The sequence below is a fragment of the Chelonoidis abingdonii genome, chromosome 9 (genome assembly GCF_003597395.2).
Source record: "Chelonoidis abingdonii isolate Lonesome George chromosome 9, CheloAbing_2.0, whole genome shotgun sequence".
NCBI lineage: Eukaryota > Metazoa > Chordata > Testudines > Testudinidae > Chelonoidis > Chelonoidis abingdonii.
Window position 1 is genome coordinate 77,910,995 of NC_133777.1, and position 23,400 is coordinate 77,934,394.

At 44.0% G+C, this 23,400-nt stretch overlaps 1 protein-coding gene across 1 annotated transcript in view; it reads right to left on the reverse strand.

Annotated features, from left to right (window-relative positions):
- ADAMTS17 (ADAM metallopeptidase with thrombospondin type 1 motif 17) overlaps positions 1-23,400 on the reverse strand; it is a 281,647-nt gene that overhangs the window by 27,414 nt on the left and 230,833 nt on the right. The window contains exon 19 of the mRNA XM_075069708.1: positions 5,637-5,841. Within this exon, the coding sequence (XP_074925809.1) occupies positions 5,637-5,841 (205 nt within the window). The remainder of the gene's footprint in view (positions 1-5,636; positions 5,842-23,400) is intronic.

Below are 23,400 nucleotides of genomic sequence, written 5' to 3' on the forward strand. Positions count from 1 at the left end.
CCATTTCAAGTTCTCGAGTTCTGTGGAAGTGGATTCTGCCAAGGCTGCTATGCACGTGGGGATATTTGAGCATCATTTTGCTACCCAAGTTGAAGGAAGGTTGGAATTTTTGTTTTGTTTTGACCTCACTGCCCCCTCAAGGAACCACCCTGGATGGAGTCACACTCCCAAGACTAAGAAACACTGCTTTAAATGATCACTTTTCCAACAAAGGGATATTGGAACGGGTGGCATTGTCAAACCTATCTAAATCGTTCCAATGTACAGCAGCTTGTATGGTCTTCCTATGCTCCACTTTCCTGCCAGTGCAGTGGTTACAAACCAGTTTTCATGGAAAGCCCGCTGGGAACAGGTTGGTGGAAAATGATATACATACCAAATGAGATAATTAACCCTCTCTTGAGCGTCAAGTTCTCCCCCTCAGGGATCAGTGAGGAAAACACAGTTGACTTGACATTGAATAAATAGTGGAGATATGAAATACCCTGTGAGGTCTTTTGAGTATATTCCAAGAGGCTTCTTCATTCAGGGGGTCTATGCTGGAAACAAGCATCAGCTTGATACGTTACATCAAATGGACACATCTCAGCAAGCCTGTCTGTCTTAACAATACAATCCAGGCAGTTTTGACTTGCTGGCCTTGTTAAGGACATGAATGACAAGTGTTTATGAGCTGGCAAGCTAACAGACATGCCTTTAAATTCTTCACAGCAACTACAAAATGACTTCTTTAAAATCTGGGAAGCTGTCCACTTAATTTACTGTGTGCTGTTCATTGCATGACCTCCTTATGGATGGAACACGATCATAGGATTCCACAAGCTTCTAGGACAAATTCCTTCAGGCTACAGAGAGAACTCTGTAAGCTGCAGTGGCAGACTCCTTAAAGCTCTTATCAACTTCCCTGAGATTTCAAGCTGTATTTCTCTAGGCTGTACCCACAAGCAATGGATTACTCCATTTGGTGCAGAATTTCCTGAACAATCACACAGTGTTCCTGACTGCAGTGTAAGATTTCATAAGGTGACAGAAGGAACTCCTCAAGGGTGCTTGGTCTCATCATGTTGTTCTTAACCTCTCAAATCATTCAATTTCCTAAAAGTGAGTAAAGCTAACGTAGGAGTATTTTTCACAATGTAAAAATCTCTCAGGGGATTTACAAACATTTTGGAAAACCAAGCATTTATTTGCATGAGCCTTTATGTCATTCACAAATCTATACCACGCTTGCTTTCCTAGAGGTGACAAAACAGTGTTTTAAACAAAGGTCCCAGTCTGTTATCAGAGTGTCCGTAGTGTTGACATATCAACTGCTTCATTAACAAGTTCATTGCTCTGCTCAACTGCTCTGACCATTAAGAACATTTTTTTAGTGCCTGGGTTTTACAAAGAGTCTACAGAAAACATTTGCAATTGATGAATGTCCAGATTACACCTGACCAAACCGCAAAAGGTTTTATAAAGAATTGAGACAAAAGCCAAGAGACAACCCCATCGACAAATGTTGTGAGGATGCTGGTCTCAAACCTTAGCCGACTGGGTTCCCAGGAAGCAGCCTTGGTCATCATGTCACACCAGCTCATTCAATTACCAGGGAATTCAAAGACTTGGATGGGTCAGCTTCTAGGGTTCCAGGATCTGCTTCCTGATTGGCCACATGCAGGGCCGGCTCCAGGGGTTTTGCTGCCCCAAACAGCCAAAAAAAAAAAAAAAGCCACGATCGCGATTTGCGGCAATTCAGCGGGAGGTCCTTCGCTCCGAGTGGGAGTGAGGGACCCTCCGCCAAATCGCCACCGAATACCTGAAAGTGCCACCCGCTCCATAGTTGCCACCCCAAGCACCTGCTTGATAAGCTGGTGCCTGGAGCCAGCCCTGAACACATGGTCTTGACCCTGATTGGCTGGTGGCCATATATAAACTTCTTGCTTTCTTTCTGGTCTTGTCTGAGTAACAGGCCTTTGCCTGCTAGCTGCTATTTGGACCCTGCTTGACTCTGCCTTGCAGCCCCATCAGATCCTGACTTACGATCTTGCCAGACCCCCCTAGCTGCCTCTCTGTGTCTTCTCCCTGAATTAGATCTGCTGGCTACTGGACCACTTGTGTAAACTTTGACCACTTATCTGGACTGCACTTTGGCCTACAAGCCTCTTGGTAGAAGCAAATCAGCATATATTTCTTTATATTCTATCCCAACTCCTGAACAGTAGAAACTTTCACCTTTTTGTAACTACTCTCTATTTTTGGTCATTAAAAATGGGTTGAGCAATACTTTAGCCAAGTAATTCCAAGCATTTGGCATTAAAAAGGGAACTTAATTTTTTTTTTCCACACTGAAGATTGTCTTGGATTTAGCTTTCAGAATGTACATTGGTGATCAGACCTCAACTTGCACGTTATTCAGTTTTTTTTCTTTGTAGCCAAAGAACAACATAATTCATGTGAAAGTTGGTTTATAAAATGATATCACCATTGTGATAGTGTGTTTTTTTCCACAACCTCAGTTTCAAATGGTAAGGATTTAATTGATTTCCAGCCAAAAAAGGTTTATGGGTATAAAATGTGCTCAGATTGACACAATGTGAAATTGTCTTTCCTAAGTCAAAATGGACCATATGATCTCAAAAACATGTCTTGAAAAAGAACTAACTTCAAAAACCCAACTGGTTGGCAATGATTAATCTAGATCTCAAAACTTTGGAGAAAAGTATTAACGGAAAAATAAGTCTCTCACTTTCAGATAATTTAAAATATATATATTTGTCCTTAAACTGTTTAGTTGACTTTTGCTCTGATGAATCCCTCATGAAGCTCAAATTACACTCATTTAATGAAAGCAAGATGCAAACACTGTTCTAACTAGGAAATGGATTGGTGACAAAAGACCACACACAACCAGTTGATGAGCTTTACCCATCTCAAATAGGCGAGAGTTTCAGGAAACCACAATGACAACAGTACCATCATAAACAAGCATTTCTACAATGCAGCAGACCTAGAAACAGGCGTCCCATCAGAAATAAAAAGAAGGGATAATCTGGAATGATGATGTATAAAATGTATAAAATATTCCAAAATCCCAGAACTTTGCTTCCTCCATTTGGGAATGGGAAAAAGATGAAAAGATTTGGAAGAAAAAGAGTTTCAAGTACTAGCGAATGTATGTAGTGTCCTGCTGAATGGTAAAATAATACACTGTCCTGGAACTTCAGAATATTACCTTTTGTACTGGAGATTTCCTGACTACAATTAAATAGCACTTAGTCCCTGTTAAAAAAACACCCTCTGTCCCTGCAACACAGCTGGGATCCTAAAGTTCTAGGAGTATAAACACTCCTAGTTATCCAAGGTTATCTGATATTGTACTAAAAAAAAATAAACAGTGCACAACAGGGAGAGCTCAAAAGCATCCTCTTGCCAACAGGCTGGCCCTGCCCTGTAATAGCCATTCTGGAGTTATGCCTGTGAAACCACAAGTGCAACGCCGAAGGGGAAATGGACTTTTTATCATGAAGATGAGTCTTGTAGGTATTATGTCAACACAAACGTTGAAGTCATGTTGGGAGAGTTAGCAATGGCCAAGAAACATATCCTGGCCAGCTTGGCTGGGGATCTTACTGGAGAGAATTAGAATACGAAGCAAATTACTATGCACCCTTTGCAGACCAGGGATTAGTTTAAAGGAAACTGGCAAACAACTGACTCAAGAAAAATATAAGCTTGTATCTCTTGTAGATGTCTGTGCCAGTGAATGATGAGTGGCCATACTGAAGCCACTAGCCCAGCACTCTCCCCTCCGTTCTCATTCCTGAAATACCATATAAAAGCAACTTAACAATCACAGCAGACTTTAATAAAGAGAGCACAGTCAGCACTTAATACAATAAACAAATGCCATCATAACAGCCACTTCACTCTGTGTTTGCTCTGTGCCAGGCAAATGCTGCATGCGTATATACACATCACAATTTTTGTGCATGGATACAGATAGAAAGCTAAATGCTCAAAAATGGGAGCACAGAAAATTGCAGGTGCAATTTCAGAAATTGGATTGAGGCCCATTTGAAAACGTGGCCCCCTGGGCTAGAATATCCGGCTACTGATCTGGACACAAACCCCAACTACCTATCAGAAGAGATCTGCCACAATATGAAGCCACACTATCCATGCCACTGTCCGATATATTTGAAATCAATATGGGATTCTCAAACCTCTTCTTTGATATCCCAAATTCAAAAATAATCACATCCTAAACCCATCTCTCAGGGTACATCTATACAGCAAATGAAGGTGTGAGCAGGTAGGCATCCCCGCACTACCTTTTAATCTAGCCAACGCAGGTAACAATAGTAGTGAAGACATGGCAGCATGGACTTCACTGCAGGCTAGCAACCCCTGGACATATCCAGGGTCCCCGGAGGCCTTACACTTGAGTTGTTCAGGATTATTTTAATTATGAAAATATTGTTTCTGTTCTTCATTCATTGCTAATGTTGCAAAGCTTGTTATTTTGCTATTGCATTCTAAGGGATAGTTGGGGATTTTATTGGATATGTCAGTTCTTTTCTATGTCCTATTCTCCTTAAAGGCTGCAGCATCAGTGGTGGTTTTTACTACTTCATAACACATGGCCCAGCCTAATTCCTATAAATTCATGATCAAAAACAGAAATGGGATTTCCCTTATGTCCGAATTAGATTTTTTGGTCACACTTTATAATAAGGGCACATTTATAAATAGTTTATACTTTGTCTGATAAATAATTAAGAGACATTCTAGTACAAGGCTAAGTAATTGCTCTACAACAGTGTTTCCCAAACTTGGGATGCCGCTTGTGTAGGGAAAGCCCCTGGCAGTTGGGCTGGTTTGTTTACCTGCCGCATCCGCAGGTCTGGCTGCTCACGGCTCCCATTGGCTGTGGTTCACTGCTCCAGGCCAATGGGAGATGCTGGAAGCGGTGCGGGCCGAGGGACGAACTGGCTGCCGCTTCCAGCAGCCCCCATTGGCCTGGAGCAGCGAACCGCGGCCAGTGAGAGCCGTGATTGGCTGATCCTCTGGTCGTGTCAGATAAACAAATTGGCCTGGCCTGCCAGGGGCTTTCCCTACACAAGCAGAGTCCCAAGTTTGGGAAACATTGCTCTGCAAGATTGCTAGACTCCAACAGGTCAGTAGGGTGCTTATAACCATGGTTTACTACCACCTATAGCACATACTACTCATATCTATAAAATGCTTGTAACATCTACTAATAATTTATTAATCATTTACAAACTCTTTATAAATGCACTAGTTTTTCTATGTTTCTAGGATCACACAAGCTAGAATCAGAAAAGTCTCAAAGATGGAGCGATCCAGGGCATCCTGCAACATAGAACAGAGCACTTATCAGATATTAATTTCAAAATACACTTGATCTGAGCCAAAAGGCTTGCTGTGCTGGTTGAACTCCTCATCACAGGTCACTGAAATGCTTCTCCTTGGTGGTCTTGATTGCAGCTTGGAAAGATACACATAATACAGCTGGGTGTATAGAACCTACCTCAATAATTCACTGGTATGGAAACCACTGCTCAGCGCCATACAGCAGTTCTGCATTTGTAATCATACTGACTGGTTTCCCCCTCAAACCAAATTCTTACCTTTGACCATTCTGAAGCCTCCCAGATAGAAAGGCAGTCCTGGCCTTCACAGCTTTGTATTGGTGTGGGTTTGTTGCCTAGGCAGTAGAGGTCTCTGGTGTTAACGTAGGTGCCATTCTGCAACTGATAAACACAAGTCACCTCCCGGTACTGGATGCCTTTCTCGCAAGTGGCAGAGCAAGGACTCCAATGGCCTGTCACCCACCTGTTAAAAAAAAAAAAAAAAAAAAAAAAAAAAAAAAAAAAAAAAAAAAAGACATGGTGGAATCCAGTGCTGTGCTTATCCTCCTGTTCTGGGCCTGTGAATTTTGTATTGGTGTGTGTGAAATAGATGCATAATGATCGTGTACCGTCTTTGGTCGAATTGTGCGGAGATTGGAAAGTGCCTTGCAGGCCAGTGATACTAGTGATGTCGCATTGGAGATAATGTGTGTCTTGTCTGCAAAACTTCCTTTGCTCTGGGTAGCGGAAGGCTACAGGGCTCCCTGGCAAATAATGCTGCCCTAGAACAGCACTCAAGCAAACTGCTGATGTAACCGGGTCATTTTTAGCTCATCTTTTCGTCACATTTGATGTCAATATTCCACTTTCCATCGCTCCGGGGCTGGCTGGAGGTTAATAAGGATACTCTCTCTGTTTTGGAGTTCAAGGCACGTGATCCTTAAAAATGGTGGCTAAATGACAAGATTCCTCTTATTGGCAAATCCAACCTTAACCAAACGGCCAAGGCTCAAGCAGTCTTTAAAAATATAAGAGAACACTTCTAAAAGGGCTCCCATGGTATTGATTTAAAGTACTCATCTGCGGTTTGAATGTTCCAGTTTGGACGATTTTATTCCTTTACGTCCTTTCATTTTCTGTCTGGGAAGAATCCAGTATAGGCGGTGGGCAGGAGGGATGCTTTGCACAATACATACATAGCATCCATCTTGTGGCTTCCTGCAATCTGTCAGTGAGGAAGATGTTCTCTGTAATTACAGGAATTCCTGGATGAACTGAAGGACTGGAACAATAGCTCTGTGTGTATGCACAGGAAGGCAATCGTCTATGCTCCTCTGGGCAGTCGGCCTTCGGGGTTATTATTTAGGACTGTCATCTAGATTAGCATTCTTAATCAAATGAATCTTTCCCTTGTCACCTGATCCTGAGTTACTTAATACTGGATGTGGCTCATATAGGTAAGATGCTTTCTCAAAGTAAAAAATCTGCTTGAAAGAAAGGATTTCTTTTTGCTGAAAGCCCAGGAGGGGAAGCACAACACTTGGAAAAAGGCTGTTTAAGAGCAACACTTGGAAAAAGGCTGTTTAAAGGTTTGCATCTCCTAAAGGAATTAATGATCCAAAAAAAAAAAAAAATGAAAATGTTACTGGGAGCGATGGGACGCTTAGCCCATAAAATATAAAATTAGAATTGTCTTGTGTACTTGTCATGAATTCATCTGCAATCTGCTACCACTGGTGCTATTGTGCTGATGATCACGTCTGAGGCTAAGGCAGAAAGCAGCTGGTTTGAGAAGAACAGCATGTGATGGGCCACATGGTCACAGATTTGCCAGCTGTCCTGCGCACATCTGGTACATGCATTCATTAATTTTGGTGACTACAACAGCTAGGAAGACACTGAAAGTGCCAATTTTTTTTTTGGAGAGGAGGGGAGTTGTTTGGTGCATCTCAGCATCTGGCTGCTTGGTATTTTGGCTATGGAATAATGCCACCTGTGTAATCTAATACCGAGACAGAAGGACTGACACATCCAGCCTATCAGAGGAGGATCCAATGTCCACTGAAGTTAACAAAAAAGTCTCCCACTGACTTCAAAGCGAGCTGGGTTGGGGCCTCTCTGAGCAGAATGTGAACGTGGCCTGTCTGGTCACAGAAGCCGTTCACCAAAGGGATGGATGGAAAGGAAGTGATTTGCTTTGGTCATTTAAACTAGCCACAGAATCGGGAATGGATATAGACTCATAGACTCGTAGGTCAGAAGGGACCAATATGATCATCTAGTCTGACCTCCTGCACAAAGCAGCCACAGAACCCTACCCATCCACTTTTATAACAACCCCTAACCCATGACTGAGTTATTGAAGTCCTCAAAATTGTGGTTTGAAGACCTCAAGCTGCAGAGAATCCACCAGCAAGCGACCCATGCCCCACGCTGCAGAGGAAGGCGAAAAACCTCCAGGCCCCTGCCAATCCGCCCTGGAGGAAAATTCCTTCCCGACCCCAAATATGGCGATCAGCTAAACCCTGAGCATGTGGGCAAGACAAGAATGGCTGCACTGAATACTCCCAGCAGCAGTGCAGTCTCCCCATGATCTACAGCTACTGGCAAAGGAAGACAAAAAAGAGACTGACAGCCAAGGAGAAAGCCAAAGATAAAAATACATTCTTGGCAGAAGCTGCTCTGAATTGGTTTCATTTTAGGATGGGCAGCATGTGTCCTGCCAGCTACTCCTGAAATGCCTTAATCAGATTATGACCTTCCTTTAAAGACAGGAAAGGAGTTCCTATGTGGTTTCCCTTGCTCTGACAAGGAGTTGAAAAGTGCCTCATTTCATTCCTGTTCAGTGGACTTGTTAGGCACCATTCTAATAGAGACATAATAGTGAGTGACAGGACAGAATAAATGTCATGAATATAAGATGAATGGTCACATAGGGTCGATCCAAAGCCCACTGAAGTCAACAGAAAGTCTTTGGGATCAGGTCCTTTCATACATTTAATATGTCAGATGTGGTCCTTGGGCAAAGAGAGATTTCCAGTGTCTCTCTATGAGTGGCACACGACGGCAGTTACAAATCTGCCATGGCACATCATTGAACCACAGAGTCCAGGGCCTTGTCAGGTGGCTAAAGAGAGCAAAGCTATGAACTAGCAGTTCTCTGAAATCCAAACAGAAAAGAATATAGAACATGAAATGCAAGTCATAAGATGTCAGCCAGGAAAAATGGGGTTTCCTTTGACATGGAAAAATCTATTCTATCTATCACAGAAGGGCAGAGCCTAAGAAAATATTTCTGTTGCAGTTTCCAGGGGATAGGCAGCACCTTCTTCAAGGTACTGAGTAACTTTCTCAAAGAAGTCATCCGTTCCACTACATTCCCAGTCTGCTCTGAACAGGCCATGAAAACAGCTGATGCCTGCAGCTCTGCAAAGAGCTTGGCACAGGAAGTGAAACGCCCAAATTCAGTTTTGCTAATTTCAAAGGAAAGTGAAAAAATCATGCTTTTCTTTTTGTTATTTTGCCCTGTGTGATTTCATTGTCACTGTGACCACAAGTGGAAAGTAAAACAAGGAGATTCTGCCCAGCTTTTTACAGCGGGCAACGATGCCACATCCCTATCGGTTTGTCTTTCCCCTAAGTACCTGCTGGCACATTCTCTTCCTTCATGCAGTGGTTGCCATTCAACCGTGAGCTCTTGATAGATACCACTGTGTGGGCACTCTAAGACAACAATCACCAATGCACTGCTCTGTGGCACAAAGGGGCTGGAAAACCTGGCACATATTCCAGATGGGAATTCCCTCTGCACCACACCCTGCTCAAGGGGATGTGGTTCTATCATCTCTATGTCCCGTCCATTCTCTGGTGGCCAGGTGTAAGTTAGAGAGACCCTAAGGTAGGTCTAACTTACACAGAGTTATAAAGCTGATATAAAGCCACCTTCGTCCCCCAACTCTCAGGTCCTGCACTCAGCTTGGTACAGCTCACCCAGACCTGAGAATGAGACTCATGACTGGAGTCAAAACTACTTGAGAACAAGCAGAGTTCCTTTAGCTCTCTCTCTATGCTAATTCCTCCCTTACTTCAAAACAGTACAGCAGATGTTAGGCAAACAAATGTCCTTTTGCAAACCAAGCTTTAGCAGTAACACAAGAGACACTAAGCACTTTTACAGTATCCAAAGATAAGGGTTTCCTTTTAAAGATTGAAAAGATAAAAACTGCAGCAGCAAATTGAACTGTACATGCCAGGTCCAAAAGTGCAAACAAATTCCCAACTGGATATGAACTTCATAACAGTGCCACTGACCGATACATTTCAACTCACTATTCCACCGCAGTCTATTTTATGACTACTTAAGTAACTTTATTATATGTTCCCTCTTTTTAAAAGAACATTAAAAGCATAAAATAGGTTGTATAATGTTATAACAGTAATAATAATTTTAGTGCTTCCCACCTCTGCAGCACTCTCTCTCCAAGGATCTCTAGTTAATTAAGCCTCACTACCCCGTCACCCTTTTGTGATCCTGAGAAGAATCTGCACTGCCATTTTGCAGATGGAGGAACTGAGACATAGAAGGTTGAAGTGACTTGGAAATATAATTCACATCTTTTGATTCGCAGTCCTGAGCTTTAGTCAAAACTCCATTGTATCAGCTGTAATCAATCATGTTCAAACAAAGAATAAAACAAGCATAATCCTATAATTTCTTGAGGGCTCTTGATTCTGCAACAATTTACATGAGTGCTTAACTTTACACACTGAATGCGAAGGGACTATTCACAGTGAGTAAAGTTAAGTGTGAGCTCGTCTTTGCATGATCCTGGCCTAAATTAGTACCATCGTTGCAGGCTAGAACCCTATTATTTCCCTTTCCGGTGTTCACAACAGGTCTGAGAGCCAAAATGGAAATGCTGCTAGTAATTAAGATGAGAGATTTCTTATCAATTAAAAGGCTTACAGTCAATGAATCATACAGCACCAATGATCAGAGTCCTCAGGGCACAATGCCTAAATAGATAAGGAAGCAGCCCTCTCTGCGCTTTAAAATATAGTTTAACTCTCAGCAAACAAGTAACAGTAGGTCTACAGGTGATTTTTAGAGCAGGATAAGCCAGGAACATCAACCACAGCCAGCTCTTCATGAAACATGCTGATGTTTTGACAAATTGCTTTGAATCCTCGATGTTGTTGAAGGATGGGCCATATTCTGTGCTGCTGCAAACTGGTGCCACCCACTTCAAGGGAGCTGTGCCAGTCAGCATGTTTGGCCCATTTGATCTCAATAATCCAGCTGAGTATTGGCGTGTGACATTTGAGCAGAAGCAGGAGAAGCTGGGTGAAATTCTGGGTGCTTTATTTTTATAAAATTCCTTCTCCAATGATCTAAAAATCAACATCCTGGTCTCTAAGGTGGGGAAGAGGGAATGCTATAAGAAGTGTAGAGGGAAACAGTCAGTTGAAACTGATTGTCTGAACTGTATCAGAGGACAAAAATGGCTTCAAACCTGGGCCTCCTACACCATCCTGACACTGCTGCCATCAGCACCAATTGGTACAAATACTGAAATGAACCAATACTGCACTGCTGAGTTTTCAGCATCCATCTTGTTCTAGCAACAGTGTGAACTGGGCCAGAGCCAGGAAGTTTGGATCTGGATTCAAACATCTCTAAAGTTCAGAGAGAGTTGGATTTAGAGATTTGGTTTGGCCCCATTTTAGAGCGCAGGGCTGGTTTTAAAGTTTGAATAATAGTGGGGGAGATCTGCAAAGGCACAAAGGGATGTAGAGACTCAATTTCCATTGAAAGTCAATGAGTAGTTGGGTGCCTAACTTCCTTTGCGACTATAAAGATCTCCCCCAATGATGACTCTTAGCATTTACCCATTCCTTTTCATCTGAAGGTCCCAGAGTGCTTCCCCAAAAAAGTAGGCTAATACCTTGACCTCCCTTTTAGGCATGGGGAAACTGAAGTGAGATGAAGAGACTTGCTCAGTGTCACGCAGCAAGTCAGTGCCAAACCCAGGCACCAGAAATAGGCTCTGGACAGTTTTAAAAGTCAGTTTCTGTGGGCACGTCTATACTACCCGCCGGATTGGCGAGTATAATTGATCTACTGGGGATTGATTTATTGCGTCTCATCTAGACATGATAAATCAATCCGTGAATCGATGCCCATACTCCACCTCGGCAGGAGGAGTAAGTAGCACTGACGGGGGAGCTGCGGCAGCCGACTCGCCACCATGAGGATGACCAGGTTAGTCGAACTAAGATACTTCGACAATCAGCTACGCAAATAGCATAGCTGAAGTTGCGTATCTTAGATCGATTCCCCCCCAGTGTACAGCAGTCCTGTGAGATTAGTTGCAGAATAGGGTACCACTCAGTATAGGTAAAGGTGACAGAACTGAGCCCTTTGAATGCAAAATCCTATGACTAAACTCAATACAATGCAGATTGCTCAATAATAAGTAAAAATACCTACCTCTAATCTAGCACTTTTCATCCATAGGTTTCAAAGTGCTTTACCAAGGAGGTAAGTATCATTATTCCCACTGTACAGACAGGGAAACTAGGAACAGGGAGAGGAGTGACATGCTCAAGATCATCCAGAAAGCAGTGGCAGAGTCAGGGGATGTTGACGACCCTAAACCTATGAAGGTGGCAAAAAATTTTTTCTAAAGGAGCCAATGTGTCAGCCATGCTCTCCAGGCCCAGCATATGCAGTAACTATCTGTAATGGAAGACATTTCTTGGAACATCCATAAAATCTGGGAAGCAGCACAATCCAGAGATACAGCATGTAATTAATGCTGGTAGTTAGTCAAACAAGCACCAGATCCCTATAAAAAGTTACATTGGGTAAATCTATGATAAAATATTCGTGTCCTCCCTTTCACTTTAGAGAACGATTAAAACAATCCTGAAGCAACAAAGCCAAAACAGATGCCAAGCAGATGTTCCTTCTGTAAGTCCAATGCGAGCCTACTAAGAAACAACAATTAGTTTAAAATACGGTTCTCAGCAAATTATGTACCCGAGATTTTTAGCTGCTAGTTTCTACTTTTATTGTGGTGCCAAAACTAGGGATTCTGGTTCAACAATACTTGTACGTTTAGAATCCTTGGACTGCAGTATAAACCATGTTCTGGGTTCAATTTGTGCAAATGCTGGCAGGAAAATGGACTGATGATTTCTGCTGCAAATTCATTAGCTACTAAAATTTATGGGTCAAATTCCAACATGGTGAAAGGTGCATCTCCACTGAAATCAGTGGAGCTGCACCCACTCTCACCAGCTCTGAATCTGGTTCCTTATCTCTAAACAATTAAAAAAAGAGAAAACTATGACCTTTCACACATGTAAATTGCTATAGGTAAAAATGATCCCACTAAATGTTTATTCTTTTGTTGTATGCTTGCTTAGATACTTTGCAGTATTCCCCTCTTATTGACATTGGTGAGGCCTCATCTGGAGTACTGTGTTCAGTTTTGGGCCCCACACTAAAAGAAGGCTGTGGAAAAATTGAAGAGTCCAGTGGAGGGCAACAAAAATGATTAGGGGGCTGGAGCACATGACTTACGAGGAGAGGCTGAAGGAACTGGGATTGTTTAGCCTGCAGAAGAGAAGAATGAGGGGGGATTTGATAGCTGCTTTCAACTACCTAAAAGGGGGGTTCCAAAGAGGATGGATCTAGACTGCTCTCACTGGTACCAGATGACAGAACAAGGAGTAATGGTCTTAAGTTCCACTGGGGGAGGTTTAGGTTGGATATTAGGAAAAACTTTTTCACTACGAAGGTGGTGAAGCTCTGGAATGGATTACCTAGGGAGGTGGTGGAATCTCCTTCCTTAGAGGTTTTTAAGGTCAGGTTTGACAAAGCCCTGGCTGGAATGATTTAGTTGGGGATTGGTCCTGCTTTGAGCAGGGGGTTGGACTAGAAGACCTCCTGAGGTCTCTTCCAGCCCTGATATTCTATGATTCCATTAATGCCTAAAACTCCTTTTCTGTTGTCAGCTAATAACCTACTTCCTTTTAGCCTGTGCTTCTACAAATCACCATTGTTCCCTCATAATGATGTTGTGAGGCTTAACTCCATAAGGTTCCCAAAGCACTTTATGATTCTTAGAGGCTATAAATAAATGTGAAGTATCATATGAACAAAAACAGCATCTGCCTTCGTGCTAGGGTTGGTAAAATTAGGATTATCAAAACCTGTGTTTTAAGGCATAAGCTTGGGTCAGGAAGACATTCCTCCCATGGAAAATTAGTGGTAGGTGCATTATGTTGCTTTTCTTTGTAGCATCTTGCATTGGGCACTGTCAGAAACAGGATACTAGAATTAAGGAGCCACTGTTCTGTTTTAATATGGCAAGTCTTAGAGTAGCTTCCTTTGACATCTCTCTTTACAGAAGATTGCTAGTTCTTCATCCTCTGTAGAGGTGTTTTTATTGAAATCTTATATCCACCTCACAGTCACTGGCTAATGGGCGTGTATCTATGGGTCCTTTCTGGGTTTAGAGATTCCAGACTGAACTGGTTAATTGATCGTATTGAAACTACTACTATTAGGCACCACTTTTGTGGGAAGATCCTTTTTAGAGTTTTGAGGGAGGTTACAAAAGGAGCTCCTATAACAAAAACCCACAGGAGTAACGTGTGCAATATTGACAAGTCCTCACTCCTAGCCGATGTCCTTTAAAAATTAGTCATCCAGCATCATTTCCAGTGCCTGCTGAGAGTTTCCGGAATTGAACATCATGGCTACTGATGGGAGCAAGTGTGGAAATACAAAGGATTCTATCCTTATTGGTAAGATAGTTGATTAAATATGAAGCCTGTTGCCAGTTTCGTACCTGTTAAAGGAATGTGCAGGACTACATTAGCATAATTAGCATCAGCAACTGACTGCCCAATAAGTAATGTGTATGTCTGCAACCAAAAAATGTGATGCACAACATTGCTGTCTGGTTACTCTTAAGTTGTAAAGCAGACAGGTTTCCTTTGCTACAGTCATTAGACACAATGCGCACACCTGTATGCGCCTTTCGAATGAGACTTTTTAAAAATTTAAGCATTTGCTTATGTCAACATAAAAAATAATTCAGCTGCTTTAACTTCAAACAATCAGGCAAGCCCTACATTATTAAGTAAGCCAGCTGTGTATATCATATATAGCATTTGGCTTCCAGTCATGTTATAAGCCTGTAACATGATCTCAGGGATTGCTTGACACTGCAGCCCTTTTTATGTTCGTTTTTTTCCCTCCCAGGTGATAACATTATCTTCAGTTAATGTGAGTGCTGCAGACAGTCACTTGAGAGCTTCTCTCCTGTTTCCAATAAGGATTGAATTATTTATGTGACATGAACTCATCTTTCTCACAATCCTAGGGATGGTTTAGTCTACGGGACTTTTTGTGAAGAGCACTGTACAGAAGGTTTGAGAGCTGGATGCTTAAATCAAATGGTGGTTGGTTCTGTTTAGATGCTGGGCTTTTAAGCGAAGATACTAACCCACTGAATGGCAAGGGTGTGTATGTCGGCAGACTCTGAAAGACCAAGTGCCACTGGGATATACAGGCCTTGCAATCTGAGTAGAGGTCTTAAATCTCTGCCACTTGAGTCTTCCTCAACCTCTGACCTCTTACTATCTCTTCTGAGGAGTTTGGGAGTTCTTTGTCTAATCCGCTGTGGCAACATTCGTCTGGCACGCCCCTGGAGCAAACTTTAAACTTCCTTTGGAGGATCAGCTCCTTATTTGATCTTTCTAGGGACTGGATTAGTCATTACTCTTGAAATAGCTGTTTCACCTAGTTTTTCACGCCTGAAACTCCCAGGTTCCTTGGGAAAACTAGTGTGTACAGTATCTTATATCTAAATCTGGGGATGCTGAATGTTTGCAAGAACTATAAATGACTGAAAAGCTTACAGTCAAAGAGCTGGACAAGATGCAATGGAAGATGTCAACAAATGTTGGGGAGAGGTGAGATGATAGGGTAGGCGAGGGCGACAAAAAGATTATGAGGTTACTTTTCATTGATTCATGAGTCAGTTTAAGGTCCCCTGGGACCATCAGGACATCTAATCTAATCTGATGTATATCACAGGCCATTACATTTCACCCACTTACCCATCTTGGGCAGTTATGTACATGCCTGAATTGTTCCACTAAATGTATGTATGTAAACAAACAGCCATATATGAGTCTGTGGGCAGGCGCACACACTGTATGCTTATTACTTTCCAACCCCCTCCTCTCCCCTGCATTGAAAAGCTAATTTTCCCTGCATTTGCAATAAAGTCTCTGATTTGACCTATGCCACCTTTGATGTAACAACAGTTTCACCATTTTTATTATAGCTGTTCCTTGAGTATCTCCACTAATTAAGAAGACAGCATTGATCTCTGTTGCTGAACAAGGGACGACAGGAAAAAAAGGGCCATAAACTAAAAACAAAAAAATCTAAATTACTAACTTGGAACAGAAACAAAAGCAAAGCAATAGAGTTTTAGGGTTCTATTTCATATAGATTCTACTGTGAACATTCTCATTCAACATAAAACAGTTACCTACCTTTTTGTAACTGTTGTTCTTTGAGATGTGTTGCTCATGTCCATTCTAGGGGTTGTCAGAGATTTTTGCCATAATGGTATCCGTAGGTTCGGCTGTGGCGCCTCTTGAGTGCTGTACTCATGCATTGGTATATTAAGCGCTGCTGGCCCTATGCCCAGATGGAGTGACCGCTCGTGGCAAGATGAGAAGGTCCTGCTGAGGTGATCTTCTAAGATGTTCCTGGCTCCAGGTAGGTGCGCAGCTACCAGATGAATGACATGCTGCACACAAAAATCCCACAGGCAGAGAGCTTCTTGGCAAAGGGCCAACGACCTGGCTCCACCCTGCCTGTTGAGGTAATACATCATGGCAGTATTGTCTGTCAGGATCTGCACCACTTTGCCCTTCAGATGGGGTAAGAAAGTCTGGCAGGCCAGACGAACTGCTCTGAGCTCCCTGACATTGATATGGAAGATCAGATTGTCCCTCATCCAAAAGCCCAGGATACTCACTTCAACAAGGTGGGCTCCCCAGCCCAGGTCCGAGGCATTGGATACCGGTGTCAATGACAGGACCAGGTCCGAGGCATTGGATACCGGTGTCAATGACAGGACACCCTCCTACACCAACCAGTGGCCAACCACCAACCCAGGGACGACCGGATGTGATCTGGCAACCGGACCACCTGGTCTAGGTCATGCCTGTTGGGGATGTAGACCAATGCTAACCACAGTTGCAGATGCCTGAGATGGAGCCGGGCATGACTGACCATGTGCATGCAGCCATGCGGCCCAACAACTGCAGGCAGGTGTGCACCATGCTGAGCGGGTTGTTCTTCACATGGGAGATCAGGTCTGACATGGCCTGAAAACACGCTTCCAGAAGGAAGGTTCTGGCTCGCATGGAGTTGAGAACTGCCCCAGTGAACTCTATTTGCTGGAACAGCGTTAAGGTGGATTTTTTCTTATTTATTAACAGGTCCAGGTTGCGGTATGTGGAATGCACCAGATGGAGGCTCTTCTGCACTTGTTCCTGAGACCTGCCCTTGATGACCCAGTCGTCAAGATATGAGAAGACCTGGAACCCTCGACGTCTCAGAGAAGTAGCCACTGGCATCAGACATTTTGTGAACACCCTTGGGGCCGGTGAGAGGCCAAAGGGCAGTGCTGTGAATTGAAAATGGCATCCGCCCCCTAAGAAACGGAGGAAACCCCTGTTACCTTGGAATATGGTAATATGGAAATAAGCATCCTTCGAGGGTGGTGTACCAGTCTCCTGGATCCAGGGAAGGAATGAAGAGGCCAGGGAGACCATGTGAAACTTCAACTTTCTGAGAGACTTGTTGAGGCGAAGACAGTCCAGAATGGGTCTGAGGACCCCTTTTGCTTTCGGGATTAGGAAAATGGGAATAGAACATCTTTCCTTTCACTCCCTGAGGGACCGCATACACCACCCCCAGGGGCAGGAGGTTCTTGACCTCTTGAACGAAGAGTTGCTCATGAGAAGGGTCCCTGAAGATGAATGGGGAAGAGGAGGTGGGAGGGAAGGGCACTAAAAAATGGCAGGGTTAACCTTGAGAAATTATGCCAGTGACCAAAGGCTTGTAGGATGCCTTCGCTGCTTTCTGCAGCATGCATGGTGCCGGAAGAGGCCTCTGATCTCTCGGCACTGGGGGAGCTTGGGAAGGTGCTAATGCCGCCATCAGTTTAGGTCCCCTACTGCTTCCAGGAGTCGGTGGTGGATCCATTAAGGGACTAAGGGCTCCGGAGTGGCTGGGCAGACTAAACTGGGTCCTTTGCCTGATGCCCCATGGCCTTCCTTGCCTGCTGCTGGGGAGCTGCGCTTATTAGTTGTCTTTCTGGGCACTGGCGATGGGGAGCGGTGCCAGGCAGAGCCCGGTACTAGAGGTGCACTGCATACCAAGTCCGAGGTACTAGGAGTTGAGTCATGACGGGATGGCTCGGAAGCCGGATGGAGAAGAGCCCTCAAATGAATATCCTGCTCTTTCTGAGCCCTGGGTGGAAAACGTTTACAAATATGACTCTTGTCCTTCACATGTGATTCCCCCAAGCACTTGAGGCAGCTGCTGTGGGGGTCACTTACAGACAAAGGCCCATTACAGTCTGCACAGGGCTTAAACTCTGGACACCGGGGCATATCTCACCTGGGGCGAAGTCCCCGCTGGGACTCTAACTTCTAACTACACTTAACAACTACTTAACACTAACTACTATAAACAACTATTTACAAGGCCCTAAGGCTCAAAGTCAGAAGAGACGAAAACGCAAGCATGGAAAGATGCTCTAACTAACCACCCCAGGAGATAAGAAGGAACTGAGAGGGTGAAGTGCCGGTGGCACCTGCTATACTGACGCATGAGTACGGCACTCAAGGGGGCGCCACAGCCGACCCTACGGATACCGCTAAGGCAAAAATCTCTCACGACTGCGCACACCTAGGGTGCACGCATGGGTGCACGCATACCTAGAACATATTCGACATGAGCAAGCGCTTGAAGAAGAAAAAATATTTTTGTTGAACAACAAACTAACTGTTATTTACTACACAGGTAAGAGCTAAACATCAGATCTAGTTAGTACAATTTTAAAACGTTATTGCAGTTGTTTTCAGTGCAACAGAGTATATATACCACTGGGTGAAATCCAGTCTCCATGGCAGTCAATGGCAAAACCTCCTTTGACTTTAAAATCTTCTCTCTATGTATGTGTGTGTATGTCTATTTATATTACAGGAGGGCTTTCTGAGAGTTATTCTCTTGGTATTGATTTTCAGATATTCTTCACTAAGAGCTATCCAACTACGAGCTATCAAACTAATTTTAGGATAGAGCAAGTAAGGCAGAAATAAATTGTTTATAAGGCCTGGTCTACACTACGCGTTTAAATCGATTTAACGGCCGTTAAATCGATTTAACGCTGTACCCGTCCACACTACAATTGGCTCTTAGCTGCGGTAGGTAGGCGTCTTTGAAAGTCGGATTTCGTCTCCCCCCACGAGAGGAGTGCTGCTACCATTCGCATATTAACTTCGGCATTACGTTAGTGTGACGGAGAATCGACGTTTTGGCCTCCGGGTGGGTATCCCATGCAAACACCGAGCGTCTGACACAGCTAATTCTGACTCGGATGCGCGCAGGCAGGTAAAACAGCAAAGCCCCGGCGAACTTTCGAATACATTTCTGCTTTCCACTTGGAGCTCTGTATCACACGGGTGCGATTCAGTCTCAAATCCAAACAGAGCTCCAGCATGGACGTACGGAGATACTAGAATCTGCGTCGGCTGTATGGGAGACATCTTTGGTATCAGCAGCTCTGTTAACAGAACACAGATATTGCAGAGTTTGAAAAAAATTCCAGGATACACGCGCTGCTGAACGCGTGAACGAAGGTCCAGAGCGTGGCATAGACGCTCATGAGGGAGACGGGGGGTACTTGGGACTCCAGCTATCCACCAGTCCAAGCGTAATCTGAAAAGTATTGCATTCTTGCTGAGCTCCAAGTCTGTAGTCTTCAACCACAGTGTTGGCTGGGTTCAGCGGAACGTCTCCTCAGTTCTTCCTCCCCCAACACCACGTGATGGAAGGGAAAGAAATCATTTCCTTGACTCTTTCAATGTCAACCCCTATGTATGACTGAGTGGCTGGCTAGACGCGATTGCGTGCAGCATGAAAAGCACGTATCCAGCTCCTCTCCCCTCCCGGTGGTAGCGGTACAATATGACTGAATATCCTCGTCGCCATCAGCCCGTGAGTGCTCCTGGCTGCCCTGAGTTAGGCTGGCCGGGGCGCCTGGATAAACATGGAATGATCCCAGTTACTCCAGTAGATGTCCAGAATGGCTGGTAACCGTCTTCATCATTAGCAACTGAGGCACGACTTCATCAGCCTCTCTCTTCCTGTGTAAGAAAAAGTTCTGTACTGCCTGGACGTCATAGCCCAGAGGCTGCCTCCAGTCTCTGTTTTTTTCCTGCATTCTTTAAAACTTCATGACCCAAATGGGGGGGGGGGGAACACTGCCTGTAGCCCAGGAGGTTGGGGGAGGGGGAAGCAATGGGTGCGGTTGTTGAAGGGGCACCCCTGTGAATCTGACACGAGCAGCTGTGCTCTCTGATACACTGGTTCTCTAATACACTTGCCTCTTATTCTAGGCGGACTGACTCTATTTTTAGAAAACCATAGGAGGGATTGACTCAGTCTCAATGCAGTCAATCCAATTTCTTTCAAAATTTTCAGCCGGGCACTCATGATCAGCAGACTAGAGAGAGGAGAGATAACGTCATTCATTGCCAGTTTACTCGCCAGTGACGGTCAAAGACCGTAACCATCTCATCTCTCATTGCCAAGCAATGTGAATGCGCTCGTTATGCTGGAGTATCGCCTCTCTTCACGCGCATCCAGTTGGTACTACGGTGCCGGAAGAGAAGAAGAAAGTGAACGGCTCCATGGTTGCCGTGCTTGGCCGTCCTGCCAGGCCGTCTCCAGGGAGAAACGGCGCGAACAGGATGTCAGCTGCTGTTTTTCCCGGAGGATGGAATGTTGCTTACCCAAACCCCCCGCGGGGGGGACATATTAGAGATTAATCCGTGTCATCAAGGGCGGGGGCAGACTGCGGAACTATGGGATAGGCTACGGCAGTGGCTACCGCATTCAACGCTTCAGAAATCGACGTTAGCCTCGGAGCATGGACGCACAACGCCAAATTACTGTGCCTAGTGTGGCCGCATGAAATTGAATTTATAATATCAGTTTTATAAAACCGATTTTAGCAAATTCGATTTTATCCCGTAGTGTAGACGTGGCCTAAGACACCTCCTGAATTCACTGCAATACCCAGATCTTTTCCATTATCACACTATATTACATGCCTGAAACTGTTGTGTGTGTCAAGTGCTACATTGGGTCAAAATAATCAGGTGAACCTTGATTTTGATAACAGGTTGTGCCACACCCAGTCACTAAAACTTTAGGGAATAAAAAAATACCAAGAATCTAGTAGAATAATACAGCTGCTGATGTAGAAAGCGGGACTCCAAGACTAACATTCCTGTCTGATTGCCTTTATGAACAGCACGCAGTAATTTTCCAGTACAGTAGTCATTCTGCTAACAGACTTGCCAACTCTCACTCAGGCAGGTTTCTTTTTACTTTAGCGCTCATCATTTTGACAGATTTCGTTATTTTCCCAGGGAGTACGGGATCAATAACATTGCCTGCTAATTTACATGAGTCTTGGGGGGGCTTATTTGAATTAAATGCTACAGTTCTTTACTCTTCCTTCTTCAATGATATCAACAATTATCCAAGGGATCAAATTCTGCCCTGGTATAAGTGGGTGCCATTCCCATTGGAACAGTGGCAGCTGCTCCTTTGCACCAGACACACATCAGTCCCACCAGACAGCAGTGCTGGAAAAGGGGGGGGCCATGGTCCCCTACTTTTTACTGGCCGTTAAGTGTGAGCAGGGGTGTGAAGAAGAGAGAGCGGGGGCAGGGTTTTGGGAGGAAGAGACGGCACGAGGGTGGAGCCTCGGGGGAAGGGGTGGCGCAGGGGGGGGGCCCCCACACTGTTAGGAAGCTTCTGCCATCCCCGCCACCTATTTCACCTCCAATTGTCCCTGCCTACACCCATCCCCACATCACAGGGGGAGTTTCTCCAGCCTGCAGGGAAGGCAGAGGCCCTTAAGCAAACTCCCTGGGGGCTGAAGCATATTTCCCCCAGGGAGTGAATTTCTCCCATAATAAAACATATTCTTTTATCCTGCTAATCTTCCCTTGGGAATAAGTTCTGAAGCCCAGACTGTGGAGACTCAAGCCACACAGAGATAATTTGGCCTTGGTGAAGCTTAACTGCAGTGATATTGTTACATTTTACAGTAGGGGAAACCAAGATGAAGGCTAGCCTGAGTGCTTATCCTAAAGCAACCCGGGGGCGTCTCCTGACTTTGCGTGCTGTTTAATGCTGAATGTACTTCATCTCCAGCCAGTTGTCCTAGGTTATTTGGCATAAATGCATTTAGTACTAGCCAATAAAGTCCACCTAATTCCATTTGGCCTCTCCGCCCATATTTATTAAGCAAGAACTGATATAGAGCAGTGTAGATCTACTGCCAAATAACTAACCCCTTAGTCACAAGCGCTGAACTCCATTTATAGGCCCAGAAATTGCTCCCTTTCTCCCATTCATAGCACTGCATCCCTGGCCCACACATCCTGTGCTGGATATTTTTTTGGTTTTCCTCTGAATAATTAGATATTTGCCAACGGACATTGGACTTGACAGACTCATATGGACTAGACTGAGTGTAGCTATAACTCCTTCTAGTGGCTGGACCATATAGCAAACTATATGCTGAAAAAACCAGACACGCTCATAGGAATAAATGACATACACATGGATGACCAGGACTACAGTCCTGACCTCATGCTTCAAAATCACTGGCTTCCACCACTGGATCTAAAGGAGAATGACTGTTGCTGTTGATAGCAGCAGGTCCCTTCTTCTTTCTGTTGGACAGCCAGCTGAAGGCTGCATTACCTACCCATACATATGTTCTGAAGTGTTAGTTCTATAACCCCAATCCTAGTCTATCGACTCCAATTCTAATTTCTAATCTGTCTCCATTTGTGTAGTTGATCAAAAAGAAGCCTGAGAGATGACTTGATTACAGTGTATAAGTGTCTTCACAGGGAGAATATATCAGGTACTAAAGGGCTCTTTAATCTGGTGGAGGAAGGCATAACAAAAACCAAAGATTAGAAGCTAAAGTCATGCAAATTCTAATTAGAAATAAGGCAGAAATTTTTAACAGTGAGGGTGCTTAACCACTAGAACAAACTACCAAAGGAACAGGTGGAGTCTCCATCTTTTGTCTGCAAATCAAGATTGGATGCCTCACTGGAAAAATGTTGGCCTGTATTATACAGGAGGTCAGACTAGATGATCTAATGACCTTCAGGTCTTAAAATCTGTGAATCTATGAAACCATCTCTACCCCAGAGGTAGCTACAATTCAGTGATGGATACATGACTTTAATATACAGAGTTTGTAAAGCATACAATGAGCCTCCAAAATAATATTAATAAGCACTTGGATAACATGTAATATCAGTAAAGCAAATGCAAACATTAACTAATTCATTTAACTGTCTATGTGCATTTCTAACATACCCTCATTATACTAGCTAGCCATCCTGTACAAAATCAAGGGTCACAATGATATATTTCTAAGGATATATTTTGCTGTTCTTTATTTTAAGTCAATTTCTCATGCAGGATTACCTATCTAGTGTGATAGACCCAGGCCAGTTGGGAACAACAGAGTAGTAGAAGGGAGCTATACTGGCCACTAGATAAGCAGTTTTCTGTTCCCTGAGTGACCAGAGCAGGGGCTGCTCCAGGCTAATGAGAACATTTGCCTCCAATAACCTGCTAAGATCAGGTGCGGCTGTTAAGCACCTGACTCTA